Source organism: Hippoglossus hippoglossus, chromosome 13, assembly GCF_009819705.1.
Source record: "Hippoglossus hippoglossus isolate fHipHip1 chromosome 13, fHipHip1.pri, whole genome shotgun sequence".
NCBI classification, from domain to species: Eukaryota; Metazoa; Chordata; class Actinopteri; order Pleuronectiformes; family Pleuronectidae; genus Hippoglossus; species Hippoglossus hippoglossus.
The window spans coordinates 19,720,934-19,737,359 of record NC_047163.1 but is presented as its reverse complement, the minus strand read 5'-3'; the positions used below and the strand labels follow the sequence as shown (position 1 = coordinate 19,737,359).

At 45.7% G+C, this 16,426-nt stretch overlaps 2 protein-coding genes and 34 non-coding genes across 36 annotated transcripts in view; 2 read left to right on the top strand and 34 right to left on the bottom strand.

Annotated features, from left to right (window-relative positions):
* Positions 1–11: 11 nt before the first annotated feature.
* LOC117773137 lies at positions 12–3,879 on the top strand. Its single transcript, XM_034604837.1, has 10 exons — positions 12–60; positions 217–291; positions 387–853; positions 942–1,269; positions 1,606–2,407; positions 2,503–2,712; positions 2,814–3,111; positions 3,208–3,271; positions 3,429–3,795; positions 3,851–3,879. Exons 3-10 carry the CDS (start codon positions 477–479, stop codon positions 3,877–3,879), a joined length of 2,475 nt encoding a protein of 824 aa, XP_034460728.1. The 5' UTR covers positions 12–60; positions 217–291; positions 387–476.
* On the top strand, positions 3,783–4,758 carry LOC117773013. Its single transcript, XM_034604680.1, has 2 exons — positions 3,783–4,618; positions 4,654–4,758. Exon 1 carries the CDS (start codon positions 3,879–3,881, stop codon positions 4,506–4,508), a length of 630 nt encoding a protein of 209 aa, XP_034460571.1. The 5' UTR covers positions 3,783–3,878; the 3' UTR covers positions 4,509–4,618; positions 4,654–4,758.
* An 834-nt stretch (positions 4,759–5,592) lies between these two features.
* trnal-cag lies at positions 5,593–5,675 on the bottom strand. The gene has a single exon. It is a non-coding gene; the product is annotated as a tRNA-Leu (tRNA).
* A 246-nt stretch (positions 5,676–5,921) lies between these two features.
* Positions 5,922–5,993, bottom strand: trnaq-cug. The gene has a single exon. It is a non-coding gene; the product is annotated as a tRNA-Gln (tRNA).
* A 164-nt stretch (positions 5,994–6,157) lies between these two features.
* Positions 6,158–6,240, bottom strand: trnal-cag. Its single transcript has one exon. It is a non-coding gene; the product is annotated as a tRNA-Leu (tRNA).
* Positions 6,241–6,504: 264 nt separating this feature from the next.
* trnal-cag lies at positions 6,505–6,587 on the bottom strand. Its single transcript has one exon. It is a non-coding gene; the product is annotated as a tRNA-Leu (tRNA).
* Positions 6,588–7,180: 593 nt separating this feature from the next.
* On the bottom strand, positions 7,181–7,252 carry trnaq-cug. Its single transcript has one exon. It is a non-coding gene; the product is annotated as a tRNA-Gln (tRNA).
* A 163-nt stretch (positions 7,253–7,415) lies between these two features.
* Positions 7,416–7,498, bottom strand: trnal-cag. The gene has a single exon. It is a non-coding gene; the product is annotated as a tRNA-Leu (tRNA).
* A 264-nt stretch (positions 7,499–7,762) lies between these two features.
* On the bottom strand, positions 7,763–7,845 carry trnal-cag. The gene has a single exon. It is a non-coding gene; the product is annotated as a tRNA-Leu (tRNA).
* Positions 7,846–8,091: 246 nt separating this feature from the next.
* Positions 8,092–8,163, bottom strand: trnaq-cug. The gene has a single exon. It is a non-coding gene; the product is annotated as a tRNA-Gln (tRNA).
* Positions 8,164–8,327: 164 nt separating this feature from the next.
* trnal-cag lies at positions 8,328–8,410 on the bottom strand. The gene has a single exon. It is a non-coding gene; the product is annotated as a tRNA-Leu (tRNA).
* A 264-nt stretch (positions 8,411–8,674) lies between these two features.
* On the bottom strand, positions 8,675–8,757 carry trnal-cag. The gene has a single exon. It is a non-coding gene; the product is annotated as a tRNA-Leu (tRNA).
* Positions 8,758–9,003: 246 nt separating this feature from the next.
* trnaq-cug lies at positions 9,004–9,075 on the bottom strand. Its single transcript has one exon. It is a non-coding gene; the product is annotated as a tRNA-Gln (tRNA).
* A 163-nt stretch (positions 9,076–9,238) lies between these two features.
* Positions 9,239–9,321, bottom strand: trnal-cag. Its single transcript has one exon. It is a non-coding gene; the product is annotated as a tRNA-Leu (tRNA).
* Positions 9,322–9,585: 264 nt separating this feature from the next.
* trnal-cag lies at positions 9,586–9,668 on the bottom strand. Its single transcript has one exon. It is a non-coding gene; the product is annotated as a tRNA-Leu (tRNA).
* Positions 9,669–9,914: 246 nt separating this feature from the next.
* trnaq-cug lies at positions 9,915–9,986 on the bottom strand. Its single transcript has one exon. It is a non-coding gene; the product is annotated as a tRNA-Gln (tRNA).
* Positions 9,987–10,149: 163 nt separating this feature from the next.
* trnal-cag lies at positions 10,150–10,232 on the bottom strand. The gene has a single exon. It is a non-coding gene; the product is annotated as a tRNA-Leu (tRNA).
* Positions 10,233–10,496: 264 nt separating this feature from the next.
* Positions 10,497–10,579, bottom strand: trnal-cag. The gene has a single exon. It is a non-coding gene; the product is annotated as a tRNA-Leu (tRNA).
* A 246-nt stretch (positions 10,580–10,825) lies between these two features.
* On the bottom strand, positions 10,826–10,897 carry trnaq-cug. Its single transcript has one exon. It is a non-coding gene; the product is annotated as a tRNA-Gln (tRNA).
* A 163-nt stretch (positions 10,898–11,060) lies between these two features.
* trnal-cag lies at positions 11,061–11,143 on the bottom strand. The gene has a single exon. It is a non-coding gene; the product is annotated as a tRNA-Leu (tRNA).
* Positions 11,144–11,407: 264 nt separating this feature from the next.
* trnal-cag lies at positions 11,408–11,490 on the bottom strand. The gene has a single exon. It is a non-coding gene; the product is annotated as a tRNA-Leu (tRNA).
* A 531-nt stretch (positions 11,491–12,021) lies between these two features.
* Positions 12,022–12,104, bottom strand: trnal-cag. The gene has a single exon. It is a non-coding gene; the product is annotated as a tRNA-Leu (tRNA).
* Positions 12,105–12,368: 264 nt separating this feature from the next.
* On the bottom strand, positions 12,369–12,451 carry trnal-cag. Its single transcript has one exon. It is a non-coding gene; the product is annotated as a tRNA-Leu (tRNA).
* A 246-nt stretch (positions 12,452–12,697) lies between these two features.
* On the bottom strand, positions 12,698–12,769 carry trnaq-cug. Its single transcript has one exon. It is a non-coding gene; the product is annotated as a tRNA-Gln (tRNA).
* Positions 12,770–12,932: 163 nt separating this feature from the next.
* trnal-cag lies at positions 12,933–13,015 on the bottom strand. The gene has a single exon. It is a non-coding gene; the product is annotated as a tRNA-Leu (tRNA).
* Positions 13,016–13,279: 264 nt separating this feature from the next.
* On the bottom strand, positions 13,280–13,363 carry trnal-aag. The gene has a single exon. It is a non-coding gene; the product is annotated as a tRNA-Leu (tRNA).
* A 247-nt stretch (positions 13,364–13,610) lies between these two features.
* trnaq-cug lies at positions 13,611–13,682 on the bottom strand. Its single transcript has one exon. It is a non-coding gene; the product is annotated as a tRNA-Gln (tRNA).
* Positions 13,683–13,845: 163 nt separating this feature from the next.
* trnal-cag lies at positions 13,846–13,928 on the bottom strand. Its single transcript has one exon. It is a non-coding gene; the product is annotated as a tRNA-Leu (tRNA).
* A 264-nt stretch (positions 13,929–14,192) lies between these two features.
* trnal-cag lies at positions 14,193–14,275 on the bottom strand. Its single transcript has one exon. It is a non-coding gene; the product is annotated as a tRNA-Leu (tRNA).
* Positions 14,276–14,539: 264 nt separating this feature from the next.
* trnal-aag lies at positions 14,540–14,622 on the bottom strand. The gene has a single exon. It is a non-coding gene; the product is annotated as a tRNA-Leu (tRNA).
* Positions 14,623–14,887: 265 nt separating this feature from the next.
* On the bottom strand, positions 14,888–14,970 carry trnal-cag. Its single transcript has one exon. It is a non-coding gene; the product is annotated as a tRNA-Leu (tRNA).
* A 246-nt stretch (positions 14,971–15,216) lies between these two features.
* Positions 15,217–15,288, bottom strand: trnaq-cug. The gene has a single exon. It is a non-coding gene; the product is annotated as a tRNA-Gln (tRNA).
* Positions 15,289–15,451: 163 nt separating this feature from the next.
* On the bottom strand, positions 15,452–15,534 carry trnal-cag. The gene has a single exon. It is a non-coding gene; the product is annotated as a tRNA-Leu (tRNA).
* Positions 15,535–15,798: 264 nt separating this feature from the next.
* Positions 15,799–15,881, bottom strand: trnal-cag. The gene has a single exon. It is a non-coding gene; the product is annotated as a tRNA-Leu (tRNA).
* Positions 15,882–16,127: 246 nt separating this feature from the next.
* Positions 16,128–16,199, bottom strand: trnaq-cug. Its single transcript has one exon. It is a non-coding gene; the product is annotated as a tRNA-Gln (tRNA).
* A 163-nt stretch (positions 16,200–16,362) lies between these two features.
* Positions 16,363–16,426, bottom strand: part of trnal-cag — an 83-nt gene continuing 19 nt past the window's right edge. The window contains exon 1 of the tRNA in view: positions 16,363–16,426. This exon is cut by the window's right edge and continues 19 nt beyond it. This is a non-coding gene — a tRNA (tRNA-Leu).

Here is a 16,426-nt window from a genome sequence, read left to right as displayed (position 1 = left end):
GCTTTACAGACCCAAGCCACTAACCACCCCACAAGTTCTCCGGCCAGCATTGCTATCTTAGTAAGTATTTTACATATAGGTTTTCCCAAGACTATTACAGTATTAAAAACCATTCATATCTAAAATAAAATTTGAAACCTCAATAATATTGTTTCATGTACTAATAATAAGGTTTGATTGTGTTGTAAATGTATATTCCTTGCTGTGTATTTACAGGCTCCAGACCCTCAGACACATACTCAGGCTTCGGTGCCTGGCCTCACTACCACAGCAGTGTGTGCCCCTGTGTTAGTGAGTAATTTAACATTTAATTTCATACTGCGGAGCATAAGCAGCGTCTTTCATCATAATAAAATATGTTGATGCATTGTTTTGTTATTGCACAGACTGCTGACTCCAGGACAGAGCTGCCCCGTTTGTGGTCAGAAGGCTTGCCACCTGAAGACCACAAATGGATTGTGAAGTCTCTGTTCAAGATGGGGCCAAAAGGAAAACTAGAGCTTCAAGACAATCTGAGGCTCTGGTACTTTCCACCACAGCCTAGCCCCCTTTACCATCAGGCTCCGGCTCCAGACCGCTTTTTTGCCCATCCGCTTCTGGTCTGGATGCCCTACAAGCTGTGGAAGGTGAAGGTGGTCTGTCCCAACCTTGCCTGTGGACGGCACCAACTAACAGGAGCGGGTCTGCACAAGAGGGCACGCCGAGTCCTGGACGTGGACAGGATGTACAATATGGTGACAGAGACACTAACCTGCACCAAATGTAGATCCAGCCACGTGTCCTGGAGTCAGACTGTCCTGACCCAACTGGACTTGGCACGCAAGTCACAATTTCGGGTCCTCCTCACACAAAAGTGAGTAACGTCTCTTTACTCTCTTGCCTTTTCACGTAGAAATGCAGTATGTAAAATACACTTACTGATATATCTGTCTATGATCAAGGTTTGCGTGTGACATCCGGGTGATCCGATTTCTGCGGGAGAGAGGCCTGGGTAACAGCCCAACACGACTTTTAAAGCAGCTGAAGGAGAACCACGCAGAGGAGTGGTTGCATCGTGCAGCGAAGTACACCACAGAGTGTGTGGACTTCCTCAAGCGACCTGCACTGCTGCCCCTGTCGTTCCCTGAGCCTCCAGAGCCTGCTGTGGTGCCGAGCTGTAAGTGGCTCCTGTCAGTTTACAGCCAGGACATTTTGACGAGGCTGGAAGACATCAAGGCCAGGATTACATCCACATATGGCACTATCCTCAAGATGGATTCCACCAGAAAGGTTAAATAATCTTTTTCTTTAAAATCTGCCAATTATATTAAGATTAAGAAGTAATTTATTAGTCCCGCAATGGGGAAATTTGCAATGTTACAGCAGCAGAAAGACATCAAATAAGTAGCATGCAGTACTTGGGTGAGGGATATAAAGAAGTATATAGAAATATAGTACAGTGAATATTGCACCGTTGAGAAGTGTTAAAGTGACAGTCCATAGTGGGGTTGCATGTAGTTTTCCTAGGAGCACAGCTGGTTGTATAGTCTTATACATATATTATTAACTACTGCCTGTATTTCTGAATCATGTTCACAGAGGTCCTCTAAATTGTGTGTGCTTCAGATCACCAAGAAGCTTGCTGGAACAGCCAAAGGGACGGCGCACTGGCTAACCTCTGTGGGTAATGAGTACGGTCAGGTACTCATCAGTGTGCTGACCGCTCAGGAGGGAGCTGGCCTGGACTTGATGGCAGCGGACCTGGTGAAGAGGTACCAGCAGGCTGGTGTGGATCCCCCTGTTGCCTTATATGTGGACTGTGGCTGCTGCACAGAGGCAGGAGAGACCAAGCTGAAGGCCAGATTCAGCGGCTGGCCAGACATTATTATCAGGCTGGATATCTGGCACTTCATGCGCAGACTTGCCCTGGGATGCACAACAGATGCTCATCAGCTGTACCCAGTATTTATGTCACGCCTTTCAGCGAGCATATTTGAGTGGGATGCAGCTGATTTAGCTATGTTGCGCGAAGCCAAAAGGCAGCAGCTTCGGTCCCAGGGTCTGCCCTCCCTTACTGATGGCGACATCAGCAAACAACTGTCCAGGGAGGAGATGGCTCTCCACTGTCGGAGGAGGACCCGTGGTGAGGAGCGCACCATTCACCTGCTGGAGGAGCTGCTGGGGATGCTGATGGGCAGCAGAGGTAACGACTCCCTTGGTGTTCCCCTGTTTGACAGCGAGAGGATGGAGCACATCTGGCGTGTCCAGAGAAAGCACGTCAAATGCATCCAGGACCCACCAGGTGTTGCTCTATACACCAAAACAGGGGAGCTCACAAAGGGAGGTGTGCGGTTACCTGTGTACAGATGTGCCAGAGGCTCTACATCACTAGAGTCTTTTCATCTACACCTCAACCGCTTCATACCAGGTTTGTGTCTGTCAGACATTTAAGTCTATATGCTGTATAAATCCAAGAATATTTCATAGTTTGATATTTACTATGTATTTAATGTGTACTTTTAGGGACCAGTGCCAACAGTCTCAACTTCCAGATATATCTCCTGGAAGGGCTTCATCGATGGAACCAGGACCGTGGGGTTGCTGCTCTGTCCACTGGACCATCTTCTTTGCGCAGCTACTCGGGTGACCTGCTTCACTCTGTCAACAATAATTATGAGAAGCTGTTTGGCAGGAAGGTGGTACCAGAGTTCTGTCCACCCTCACGGTACACTGGTGAGCATTTGTGATTACATTGGTAATTTACCTCCGTTTTTAAACCCTTGATTAGCTGTATCAACTTTTGTAAACAATCCAATTTGCTTCTGTTGTTTCAGGAGAGCTCATAGGGATGCAGTATCTGTTCCGGCAGACTGGTCAGGCCCTGCAGGATATGCACCCTGATTCAGAGGAAGCTGCAAAACTAATTGAACAGCATGACGTGGAGGACAACATGGAGGATGATGAGGGCTTTGCTGATATAACAGAAGATCCCACAGTGTTGAACCTGGAGGTTCTTCAGGCTTCAGCCTCTCAGACTCCTGATCCCTCCGCCATTTCATCAGCTCTTCTTTCCCTGGCTCCTGGCACATCCACCCTGGCTCCTGGTACTTCCACCCTGGCACCTGGCACATCCTCGGTGGTTCCTGGCACATCAAACCTGGCTCCTGGTACATCCCTCGCACCTGGCACATCCACCCTGGCACCTGGCTCATCCTCCGTGGCTCTTTGCACTCTAGCCTCTAGTTCATCCTCTGAAGATCAAGATGATATTCACGCTGAAGATGAAGACATGGTACGTCTAACTGTGTTCGTTTTCGAATATGTATGTAGATATGAGCATGCTTCTTCACTATTTTTGATAACATATGTTAACATATTTTATCAATACACAAACAAAGTATTGTGAGTGAAAGTTTTACATCTTCTAAACTGTTACATCTTTTTTACAGGCTGTTGATGACCAAAATCTCCCCGGATACCAGCACGTGGACAGACTTGCTGAGTATTTGGTGGAGCTTCGGCATCAGACCTCACTTTGTCTCAGCAACCAACAGGCGAGTGCTATAGTGTCACTTTGGGACAAGCTGGATGCAGGTGACAAGCAGCGGGTGGTTTATGCAGCACGACATCAGGAGAGACTTTTGAGTGGACGGTTCAGAACGCCAAAGACGCCCTCAAAACCACCTGGTGTGGAGAGTACCACCCGCTGCATGTTAGGTGCGAGTAGCTCACCTGCCCAGTGGCCTGACTGCTGTCGGTTGGTGGAAAACATTTTCATTCGCTTGTGCTACATTCATCAAAGCCCGGCAAAGAAGGGTAAGAGGGCTGATTCCCGGTGGTCCTTAATTTTGAGGGACTACCGTAAGGTAAGGCAGCTTGTTGTTGGCAACTGCCGGGTGATGCAGGGATCTGAAATTCAGCTGGTGGAGGTGAATCAGAACACGCTCATCCGGTGGCATAATATCCGCCAGAAAAACCAGGAGCTCTCTGTGCTGCTCCAGGGCACTGCATTGCCTCCAGCCCTCCCAGAATCCCATGAGCCTCTTCAGGAGGCAAGAGTGCTCCCTGCTGCACCCACGCCGGCACGACAGGAACATCAGTACCGGCTGCCGCAGAGTACAGCAGGTCAGGCCAAACAGAGGCAGATGGGATCTGGTCAGCTCCCAGTCAACATAAGGCCAAAGGGACCAGTGAAGAGACAGTTATATGCCACCCCACCAGCACCAGCACCAGGACCCATCGTCACACCTCACATCCTCACACCATCCGGACTGGTTCAGGTAGTCTTTCCTGTGCCAGTAGTTCAGGGCAGCTATCCACAAACCAGTGCGCCTACCAGCACAGTGGAAGCTGGCCCCACCCCTAAAAGGCCATATAGGCGAACTGTGAACGCTAACACTTGCAAAAAGTGTGGCCATTTCCGCACTGCTGCCACTGGACACAGCCAGTACCGTGGAAAGGTGTATTGCCCTCACTCTGAAGCCTTATCGAAAGACAAATGGTTGGAGGACATGAGGAAAAAGATGTAAATAGTTAATATTTGTAAATAACAGTTTTATTGTAAATAGTTTTTTTAAATGTTTGTATTTAACTCTGGGGACTACTGCGTTACTTAATTCCATATGCCCTGTTTTTATCTTGAGTCTGAGTTGATATATTATTGTACCTTTCATGGTCTGTTTAAATTCAAGTTTCTATAATTCTTATTTCTATAAACAAACAAAACTGGTTTACAGCAATGTATGAGTGGGTGTTTTTAATGACAGCAGCAGCACAACAACAACAACATCAATAAGAATAATAATGGTGATTATTATAATGATGAAGTAGATGACAACATTCAATAACAGAAACATGGTATGTGATTTACAAGTTGATATGGGAGGTTGTCTCTGATGTACAGTAGAAGAAATGTCCTAATGAGGGTCAGGAATGGAAAGATCCTCCACTCATGTCATGTGATGAGTCCTGTGGAGTGGGAGGTAGTGCAGGTAGGTGTTATTCCACAAGAAACTATTCTCATAACTACATAATGTGTAGAAAAATAGGAGGAAATTCGTCATCTTATGATGAATGCGCACGCACCTGCGCATTCCCGGAGTCCAGGGTTCGAGTCCCATTCGCGGCATGTCCAAAAACATCAAAAGTGTTATATTTGTGTCTAGGCAGCTAGAAATGCATTTATCTAATAGAAATAGATATAAAACCCCACATTGCTCCTTTCTTTTTCCTTCTTTCCCTTTTTCCTCCCTTCTCTTCTTCCCCTTCCTTCCCCTTCCTTCCCCTTCTTTGACGGACTATTGTTCCCCAGCTTGAACGCAGCGCCTTAGACCGCTCGGCCATTCTGACTGCGAAAGCTGAGTACATTGAATCCAAAGCCGGTAAAGACGTCAGCGATAGTGAATGTTAATAAGTTGAAGCAAGTCCTATGCCTCGGGTACCCCTTCAAAACAAAACCCACTGAAGAATAAGAGGACAAAATACCTGAAGAAAGATCGCACTATTTGAAAAGGAGGTCTGTAATACAGAGTGTTGTTTGAGGTTGGCAACAACACGTGCAGGTGAAAAGTGGTCCTCCACTTATGTCAGGACCTAACTCAGTTGATATAAAGCTGTAAGAAGTGGGATTTGAACCCACGCCTCCAATGGAAACTGCGACCTGAACGCAGCGCCTTAGACCGCTCGGCCTTTCTGACTGCGAAAGCTGAGTACATTGAATCCAAAGCCGGTAAAGACGTCAGCGATAGTGAATGTTAAGAAGTTGAAGCAAGTTCTATGCATCGGGTGAAAATATCTTGCAGAATATATTTAGAATCTATAAGAGATCGACATGTAGCAAGGTGTTTCCAAGGTTTATGTTGGGACAGTCCGAATTTGTCAAGTGCTGACCTTGACTACGTAGAAAGGACAGAGTCCTATAAATGTAATACATCTTTAACAGCAGGTCCCACCAAGATTTGAACTCGGATCATTGGATTCAGAGTCCAGAGTGCTAACCATTACACCATGGAACCCTGCGCATGATTTTTTTAAGCTCACCAGATCCAACAGATTCCAGGTGTAAGATGGAACTATTTGAAAAGGAGGTGTGGAATCCACAGGGTTGTTTTGCAACAACACATGCAGGTGAAAAGTGGTCCTCCACTTATGTCAGGACCTAACTCAGTTGATATAAAGCTGTAAGAAGTGGGATTTGAACCCACGCCTCCAATGGAAACTGCGACCTGAACGCAGCGCCTTAGACCGCTCGGCCTTTCTGACTGAGAAAGCTGAGTACATTGAATCCAAAGCCGGTAAAGACGTCAGCGATAGTGAATGTTAATAAGTTGAAGCAAGTCCTATGCCTCGGGTACCCCTTCAAAACAAAACCCACTGAAGAATAAGAGGACAAAATACCTGAAGAAAGATCGCACTATTTGAAAAGGAGGTCTGTAATACAGAGTGTTGTTTGAGGTTGGCAACAACACGTGCAGGTGAAAAGTGGTCCTCCACTTATGTCAGGACCTAACTCAGTTGATAGAAAGCTGTCAGAAGTGGGATTTGAACCCACGCCTCCAATGGAAACTGCGACCTGAACGCAGCGCCTTAGACCGCTCGGCCTTTCTGACTGCGAAAGCTGAGTACATTGAATCCAAAGCCGGTAAAGACGTCAGCGATAGTGAATGTTAATAAGTTGAAGCAAGTCCTATGCCTCGGGTACCCCTTCAAAACAAAACCCACTGAAGAATAAGAGGACAAAATACCTGAAGAAAGATCGCACTATTTGAAAAGGAGGTCTGTAATACAGAGTGTTGTTTGAGGTTGGCAACAACACGTGCAGGTGAAAAGTGGTCCTCCACTTATGTCAGGACCTAACTCAGTTGATATAAAGCTGTAAGAAGTGGGATTTGAACCCACGCCTCCAATGGAAACTGCGACCTGAACGCAGGGCCTTAGACCGCTCGGCCTTTCTGACTGCAAAAGCTGAGTACATTGAATCCAAAGCCGGTAAAGACGTCAGCGATAGTGAATGTTAATAAGTTGAAGCAAGTTCTATGCATCGGGTGAAAATATCTTGCAGAATGTATTTAGAATCTATAAGAGATCGACATGTAGCAAGGTGTTTCCAAGGTTTATGTTGGGACAGTCCGATTTTGTCAAGTGCTGACCTTGACTACAAAGAAAGGACAGAGTCCTATAAATGTAATACATCTTTAACAGCAGGTCCCACCGAGATTTGAACTCAGATCACTGGATTCAGAGTCCAGAGTGCTAGCCATTACACCATGGAACCCTGCGCATGATTTTTTAAGCTCACCAGATCCAACAGATTCCAGGTGTAAGATGGAACTATTTGAAAAGGAGGTGTGGAATCCACAGGGTTGTTTTGCAACAACACATGCAGGTGAAAAGTGGTCCTCCACTTATGTAAGGACCTAACTCAGTTGATAGAAAGCTGTCAGAAGTGGGATTTGAACCCACGCCTCCAATGGAGACTGCGACCTGAACGCAGCGCCTTAGACCGCTCGGCCATTCTGACTGCGAAAGCTGAGTACATTGAATCCAAAGCCGGTAAAGACGGCAGCGATAGTGAATGTTAATAAGTTGAAGCAAGTCCTATGCCTCAGGTACCCCTTCAAAACTAAAACCCACTGAAGAATAGAGGGACAAAATACCTGAAGAAAGATAGCACTATTTGAAAAGGAGGTCTGTAATACATAAGTTGTTTGAGGTTGGCAACAACACGTGCAGGTGAAAAGTGGTCCTCCACTTATGTCAGGACCTAACTCAGTTGATAGAAAGCTGTCAGAAGTGGGATTTGAACCCACGCCTCCAATGGAGACTGCGACCTGAACGCAGCGCCTTAGACCGCTCGGCCTTTCTGACTGCGAAAGCTGAGTACATTGAATCCAAAGCCGGTAAAGACGTCAGCGATAGTGAATGTTAATAAGTTGAAGCAAGTTCTATGCATCGGGTGAAAATATCTTGCAGAATGTATTTAGAATCTATAAGAGATCGACATGTAGCAAGGTGTTACCAAGGTTTATGTTGGGACAGTCCGATTTTGTCAAGTGCTGACCTTGACTACGTAGAAAGGACAGAGTCCTATAAATGTAATACATCTTTAACAGCAGGTCCCACCAAGATTTGAACTCGGATCATTGGATTCAGAGTCCAGAGTGCTAGCCATTACACCATGGAACCCTGCGCATGATTTTTTTAAGCTCACCAGATCCAACAGATTCCAGGTGTAAGATGGAACTATTTGAAAAGGAGGTGCGGAATCCACAGGGTTGTTTTGCAACAACACATGCAGGTGAAAAGTGGTCCTCCACTTATGTAAGGACCTAACTCAGTTGATAGAAAGCTGTCAGAAGTGGGATTTGAACCCACGCCTCCAATGGAGACTGCGACCTGAACGCAGCGCCTTAGACCGCTCGGCCATTCTGACTGCGAAAGCTGAGTACATTGAATCCAAAGCCGGTAAAGACGTCAGCGATAGTGAATGTTAATAAGTTGAAGCAAGTCCTATGCCTCGGGTACCCCTTCAAAACAAAACCCACTGAAGAATAAGAGGACAAAATACCTGAAGAAAGATCGCACTATTTGAAAAGGAGGTCTGTAATACAGAGTGTTGTTTGAGGTTGGCAACAACACGTGCAGGTGAAAAGTGGTCCTCCACTTATGTCAGGACCTAACTCAGTTGATATAAAGCTGTAAGAAGTGGGATTTGAACCCACGCCTCCAATGGAAACTGCGACCTGAACGCAGCGCCTTAGACCGCTCGGCCTTTCTGACTGCGAAAGCTGAGTACATTGAATCCAAAGCCGGTAAAGACGTCAGCGATAGTGAATGTTAAGAAGTTGAAGCAAGTTCTATGCATCGGGTGAAAATATCTTGCAGAATGTATTTAGAATCTATAAGAGATCGACATGTAGCAAGGTGTTACCAAGGTTTATGTTGGGACAGTCCGATTTTGTCAAGTGCTGACCTTGACTACGTAGAAAGGACAGAGTCCTATAAACGTAATACATCTTTAACAGCAGGTCCCACCGAGATTTGAACTCGGATCACTGGATTCAGAGTCCAGAGTGCTAGCCATTACACCATGGAACCCTGCGCATGATTTTTTAAGCTCACCAGATCCAACAGATTCCAGGTGTAAGATGGAACTATTTGAAAAGGAGGTGTGGAATCCACAGGGTTGTTTTGCAACAACACATGCAGGTGAAAAGTGGTCCTCCACTTATGTAAGGACCTAACTCAGTTGATAGAAAGCTGTCAGAAGTGGGATTTGAACCCACGCCTCCAATGGAGACTGCGACCTGAACGCAGCGCCTTAGACCGCTCGGCCATTCTGACTGCGAAAGCTGAGTACATTGAATCCAAAGCCGGTAAAGACGTCAGCGATAGTGAATGTTAATAAGTTGAAGCAAGTCCTATGCCTCGGGTACCCCTTCAAAACAAAACCCACTGAAGAATAAGAGGACAAAATACCTGAAGAAAGATCGCACTATTTGAAAAGGAGGTCTGTAATACAGAGTGTTGTTTGAGGTTGGCAACAACACGTGCAGGTGAAAAGTGGTCCTCCACTTATGTCAGGACCTAACTCAGTTGATAGAAAGCTGTCAGAAGTGGGATTTGAACCCACGCCTCCAATGGAAACTGCGACCTGAACGCAGCGCCTTAGACCGCTCGGCCTTTCTGACTGCGAAAGCTGAGTACATTGAATCCAAAGCCGGTAAAGACGTCAGCGATAGTGAATGTTAAGAAGTTGAAGCAAGTTCTATGCATCGGGTGAAAATATCTTGCAGAATGTATTTAGAATCTATAAGAGATCGACATGTAGCAAGGTGTTACCAAGGTTTATGTTGGGACAGTCCGATTTTGTCAAGTGCTGACCTTGACTACGTAGAAAGGACAGAGTCCTATAAATGTAATACATCTTTAACAGCAGGTCCCACCGAGATTTGAACTCGGATCACTGGATTCAGAGTCCAGAGTGCTATCCATTACACCATGGAACCCTGCGCATGATTTTTTAAGCTCACCAGATCCAACAGATTTCAGATGTAAGATGGAACTATTTGAAAAGGAGGTGTGGAATCCACAGGGTTGTTTTGCAACAACACATGCAGGTGAAAAGTGGTCCTCCACTTATGTAAGGACCTAACTCAGTTGATAGAAAGCTGTCAGAAGTGGGATTTGAACCCACGCCTCCAATGGAGACTGCGACCTGAACGCAGCGCCTTAGACCGCTCGGCCATTGTGACTGCGAAAGCTGAGTACATTGAATCCAAAGCCGGTAAAGACGTCAGCGATAGTGAATGTTAATAAGTTGAAGCAAGTCCTATGCCTCGGGTACCCCTTCAAAACAAAACCCACTGAAGAATAAGAGGACAAAATACCTGAAGAAAGATCGCACTATTTGAAAAGGAGGTCTGTAATACAGAGTGTTGTTTGAGGTTGGCAACAACACGTGCAGGTGAAAAGTGGTCCTCCACTTATGTCAGGACCTAACTCAGTTGATATAAAGCTGTAAGAAGTGGGATTTGAACCCACGCCTCCAATGGAAACTGCGACCTGAACGCAGCGCCTTAGACCGCTCGGCCTTTCTGACTGCGAAAGCTGAGTACATTGAATCCAAAGCCGGTAAAGACGTCAGCGATAGTGAATGTTAAGAAGTTGAAGCAAGTTCTATGCATCGGGTGAAAATATCTTGCAGAATGTATTTAGAATCTATAAGAGATCGACATGTAGCAAGGTGTTACCAAGGTTTATGTTGGGACAGTCCGATTTTGTCAAGTGCTGACCTTGACTACGTAGAAAGGACAGAGTCCTATAAATGTAATACATCTTTAACAGCAGGTCCCACCGAGATTTGAACTCGGATCACTGGATTCAGAGTCCAGAGTGCTAGCCATTACACCATGGAACCCTGCGCATGATTTTTTAAGCTCACCAGATCCAACAGATTCCAGGTGTAAGATGGAACTATTTGAAAAGGAGGTGTGGAATCCACAGGGTTGTTTTGCAACAACACATGCAGGTGAAAAGTGGTCCTCCACTTATGTAAGGACCTAACTCAGTTGATAGAAAGCTGTCAGAAGTGGGATTTGAACCCACGCCTCCAATGGAGACTGCGACCTGAACGCAGCGCCTTAGACCGCTCGGCCATTCTGACTGCGAAAGCTGAGTACATTGAATCCAAAGCCGGTAAAGACGTCAGCGATAGTGAATGTTAATAAGTTGAAGCAAGTCCTATGCCTCGGGTACCCCTTCAAAACAAAACCCACTGAAGAATAAGAGGACAAAATACCTGAAGAAAGATCGCACTATTTGAAAAGGAGGTCTGTAATACAGAGTGTTGTTTGAGGTTGGCAACAACACGTGCAGGTGAAAAGTGGTCCTCCACTTATGTCAGGACCTAACTCAGTTGATAGAAAGCTGTCAGAAATGGGATTTGAACCCACGCCTCCAATGGAGACTGCGACCTGAACGCAGCGCCTTAGACCGCTCGGCCATTCTGACTGCGAAAGCTGAGTACATTGAATCCAAAGCCGGTAAAGACGTCAGCGATAGTGAATGTTAATAAGTTGAAGCAAATTCTATGCATCGGGTGAAAATATCTTGCAGAATGTATTTAGAATCTATAAGAGATCGACTTGTAGCAAGGTCTCCAATGGAGACTGCGACCTGAACGCAGCGCCTTAGACCGCTCGGCCATTCTGACTGCGAAAGCTGAGTACATTGAATCCAAAGCCGGTAAAGACGTCAGCGATAGTGAATGTTAATAAGTTGAAGCAAGTTCTATGCATCGGGTGAAAATATCTTGCAGAATGTATTTAGAATCTATAAGAGATCGACTTGTAGCAAGGTGTTTCCAAGGTTTATGTTGGGACAGTCCGATTTTTTAAGCTCACCAGATCCAACAGATTCCAGGTGTAAGATGGAACTATTTGAAAAGGAGGTGTGGAATCCACAGGGTTGTTTTGCAACAACACATGCAGGTGAAAAGTGGTCCTCCACTTATGTAAGGACCTAACTCAGTTGATAGAAAGCTGTCAGAAGTGGGATTTGAACCCACGCCTCCAATGGAGACTGCGACCTGAACGCAGCGCCTTAGACCGCTCGGCCATTCTGACTGCGAAAGCTGAGTACATTGAATCCAAAGCCGGTAAAGACGGCAGCGATAGTGAATGTTAATAAGTTGAAGCAAGTCCTATGCCTCAGGTACCCCTTCAAAACAAAACCCACTGAAGAATAGGGGGACAAAATACCTGAAGAAAGATCGCACTATTTGAAAAGGAGGTCTGTAATACAGAGTGTTGTTTGAGGTTGGCAACAACACGTGCAGGTGAAAAGTGGTCCTCCACTTATGTCAGGACCTAACTCAGTTGATAGAAAGCTGTCAGAAGTGGGATTTGAACCCACGCCTCCAATGGAGACTGCGACCTGAACGCAGCGCCTTAGACCGCTCGGCCATTCTGACTGCGAAAGCTGAGTACATTGAATCCAAAGCCGGTAAAGACGGCAGCGATAGTGAATGTTAATAAGTTGAAGCAAGTCCTATGCCTCGGGTGAAAATATCTTGCAGAATGTATTTAGAATCTATAAGAGATCGACATGTAGCAAGGTGTTACCAAGGTTTATGTTGGGACAGTCCGATTTTGTCAAGTGCTGACCTTGACTACGTAGAAAGGACAGGGTCCTATAAATGTAATACATCTTTAACAGCAGGTCCCACCGAGATTTGAACTCGGATCACTGGATTCAGAGTCCAGAGTGCTATCCATTACACCATGGAACCCTGCGCATGATTTTTTAAGCTCACCAGATCCAACAGATTTCAGGTGTAAGATGGAACTATTTGAAAAGGAGGTGTGGAATCCACAGGGTTGTTTTGCAACAACACATGCAGGTGAAAAGTGGTCCTCCACTTATGTAAGGACCTAAGTCAGTTGATAGAAAGCTGTCAGAAGTGGGATTTGAACCCACGCCTCCAATGGAGACTGCGACCTGAACGCAGCGCCTTAGACCGCTCGGCCATTCTGACTGCGAAAGCTGAGTACATTGAATCCAAAGCCGGTAAAGACGTCAGCGATAGTGAATGTTAATAAGTTGAAGCAAGTCCTATGCCTCAGGTACCCCTTCAAAACTAAACCCACTGAAGAATAAGAGGGACAAAATACCTGAAGAAAGATAGCACTATTTGAAAAGGAGGTCTGTAATACATAAGTTGTTTGAGGTTGGCAACAACACGTGCAGGTGAAAAGTGGTCCTCCACTTATGTCAGGACCTAACTCAGTTGATAGAAAGCTGTCAGAAGTGGGATTTGAACCCACGCCTCCAATGGAGACTGCGACCTTAACGCAGCGCCTTAGACCGCTCGGCCATTTCTGACTGCGAAAGCTGAGTACATTGAATCCAAAGCCGGTAAAGACTGTCAGCGATAGTGAATGTTAAGAAGTTGAAGCAAGTCCTATGCCTCGGGTGAAAATATCTTGCAGAATGTATTTAGAATCTATAAGAGATCGACATGTAGCAAGGTGTTACCAAGGTTTATGTTGGGACAGTCCGATTTTGTCAAGTGCTGACCTTGACTACGTAGAAAGGACAGAGTCCTATAAACGTAATACATCTTTAACAGCAGGTCCCACCGAGATTTGAACTCGGATCACTGGATTCAGAGTCCAGAGTGCTAGCCATTACACCATGGAACCCTGCGCATGATTTTTTAAGCTCACCAGATCCAACAGATTCCAGGTGTAAGATGGAACTATTTGAAAAGGAGGTGTGGAATCCACAGGGTTGTTTTGCAACAACACATGCAGGTGAAAAGTGGTCCTCCACTTATGTAAGGACCTAACTCAGTTGATAGAAAGCTGTCAGAAGTGGGATTTGAACCCACGCCTCCAATGGAGACTGCGACCTGAACGCAGCGCCTTAGACCGCTCGGCCATTCTGACTGCGAAAGCTGAGTACATTGAATCCAAAGCCTGTAAAGACGGCAGCGATAGTGAATGTTAATAAGTTGAAGCAAGTCCTATGCCTCGGGTACCCCTTCAAAACAAAACCCACTGAAGAATAGGGGGACAAAATACCTGAAGAAAGATAGCACTATTTGAAAAGGAGGTCTGTAATACATAAAGTTGTTTGAGGTTGGCAACAACACGTGCAGGTGAAAAGTGGTCCTCCACTTATGTCAGGACCTAACTCAGTTGATAGAAAGCTGTCAGAAGTGGGATTTGAACCCACGCCTCCAATGGAGACTGCGACCTGAACGCAGCGCCTTAGACCGCTCGGCCATTCTGACTGCGAAAGCTGAGTACATTGAATCCAAAGCCGGTAAAGACGTCAGCGATAGTGAATGTTAATAAGTTGAAGCAAGTCCTATGCCTCGGGTACCCCTTCAAAACAAAACCCACTGAAGAATAAGAGGACAAAATACCTGAAGAAAGATCGCACTATTTGAAAAGGAGGTCTGTAATACATAAAGTTGTTTGAGGTTGGCAACAACACGTGCAGGTGAAAAGTGGTCCTCCACTTATGTCAGGACCTAACTCAGTTGATAGAAAGCTGTCAGAAGTGGGATTTGAACCCACGCCTCCAATGGAGACTGCGACCTTAACGCAGCGCCTTAGACCGCTCGGCCATTCTGACTGCGAAAGCTGAGTACATTGAATCCAAAGCCGGTAAATATGTCAGCGATAGTGAATGTTAATAAGTTGAAGCAAGTTCTATGCCTCAGGTACCCCTTCAAAACAAAACCCACTGAAGAATAGGGGAACAAAATACCTGAAGAAAGATAGCACTATTTGAAAAGGAGGTCTGTAATACAGAAGTGTTGTTTGAGGTTGGCAACAACACGTGCAGGTGAAAAGTGGTCCTCCACTTATGTCAGGACCTAACTCAGTTGATAGAAAGCTGTCAGAAGTGGGATTTGAACCCACGCCTCCAATGGAGACTGCGACCTGAACGCAGCGCCTTAGACCGCTCGGCCATTCTGACTGCGAAAGCTGAGTACATTGAATCCAAAGCCGGTAAAGACGTCAGCGATAGTGAATGTTAATAAGTTGAAGCAAGTTCTATGCATCGGGTGAAAATATCTTGCAGAATGTATTTAGAATCTATAAGAGATCGACATGTAGCAAGGTGTTACCAAGGTTTATGTTGGGACAGTCCGATTTTGTCAAGTGCTGACCTTGACTACGTAGAAAGGACAGAGTCCTATAAATGTAATACATCTTTAACAGCAGGTCCCACCGAGATTTGAACTCGGATCACTGGATTCAGAGTCCAGAGTGCTAGCCATTACACCATGGAACCCTGCGCTTGATTTTTTAAGCTCACCAGATCCAACAGATTCCAGGTGTAAGATGGAACTATTTGAAAAGGAGGTGTGGAATCCACAGGGTTGTTTTGCAACAACACATGCAGGTGAAAAGTGGTCCTCCACTTATGTAAGGACCTAACTCAGTTGATAGAAAGCTGTCAGAAGTGGGATTTGAACCCACGCCTCCAATGGAGACTGCGACCTGAACGCAGCGCCTTAGACCGCTCGGCCATTCTGACTGCGAAAGCTGAGTACATTGAATCCAAAGCCGGTAAAGACGTCAGCGATAGTGAATGTTAATAAGTTGAAGCAAGTCCTATGCCTCGGGTACCCCTTCAAAACAAAACCCACTGAAGAATAAGAGGACAAAATACCTGAAGAAAGATCGCACTATTTGAAAAGGAGGTCTGTAATACAGAGTGTTGTTTGAGGTTGGCAACAACACGTGCAGGTGAAAAGTGGTCCTCCACTTATGTCAGGACCTAACTCAGTTGATAGAAAGCTGTAAGAAGTGGGATTTGAACCCACGCCTCCAATGGAAACTGCGACCTGAACGCAGCGCCTTAGACCGCTCGGCCTTTCTGACTGCGAAAGCTGAGTACATTGAATCCAAAGCCGGTAAAGACGTCAGCGATAGTGAATGTTAAGAAGTTGAAGCAAGTTCTATGCATCGGGTGAAAATATCTTGCAGAATGTATTTAGAATCTATAAGAGATCGACATGTAGCAAGGTGTTACCAAGGTTTATGTTGGGACAGTCCGATTTTGTCAAGTGCTGACCTTGACTACGTAGAAAGGACAGAGTCCTATAAACGTAATACATCTTTAACAGCAGGTCCCACCGAGATTTGAACTCGGATCACTGGATTCAGAGTCCAGAGTGCTAGCCATTACACCATGGAACCCTGCGCATGATTTTTTAAGCTCACCAGATCCAACAGATTCCAGGTGTAAGATGGAACTATTTGAAAAGGAGGTGTGGAATCCACAGGGTTGTTTTGCAACAACACATGCAGGTGAAAAGTGGTCCTCCACTTATGTAAGGACCTAACTCAGTTGATAGAAAGCTGTCAGAAGTGGGATTTGAACCCACGCCTCCAATGGAGACTGCGACCTGAACGCAGCGCCTTAG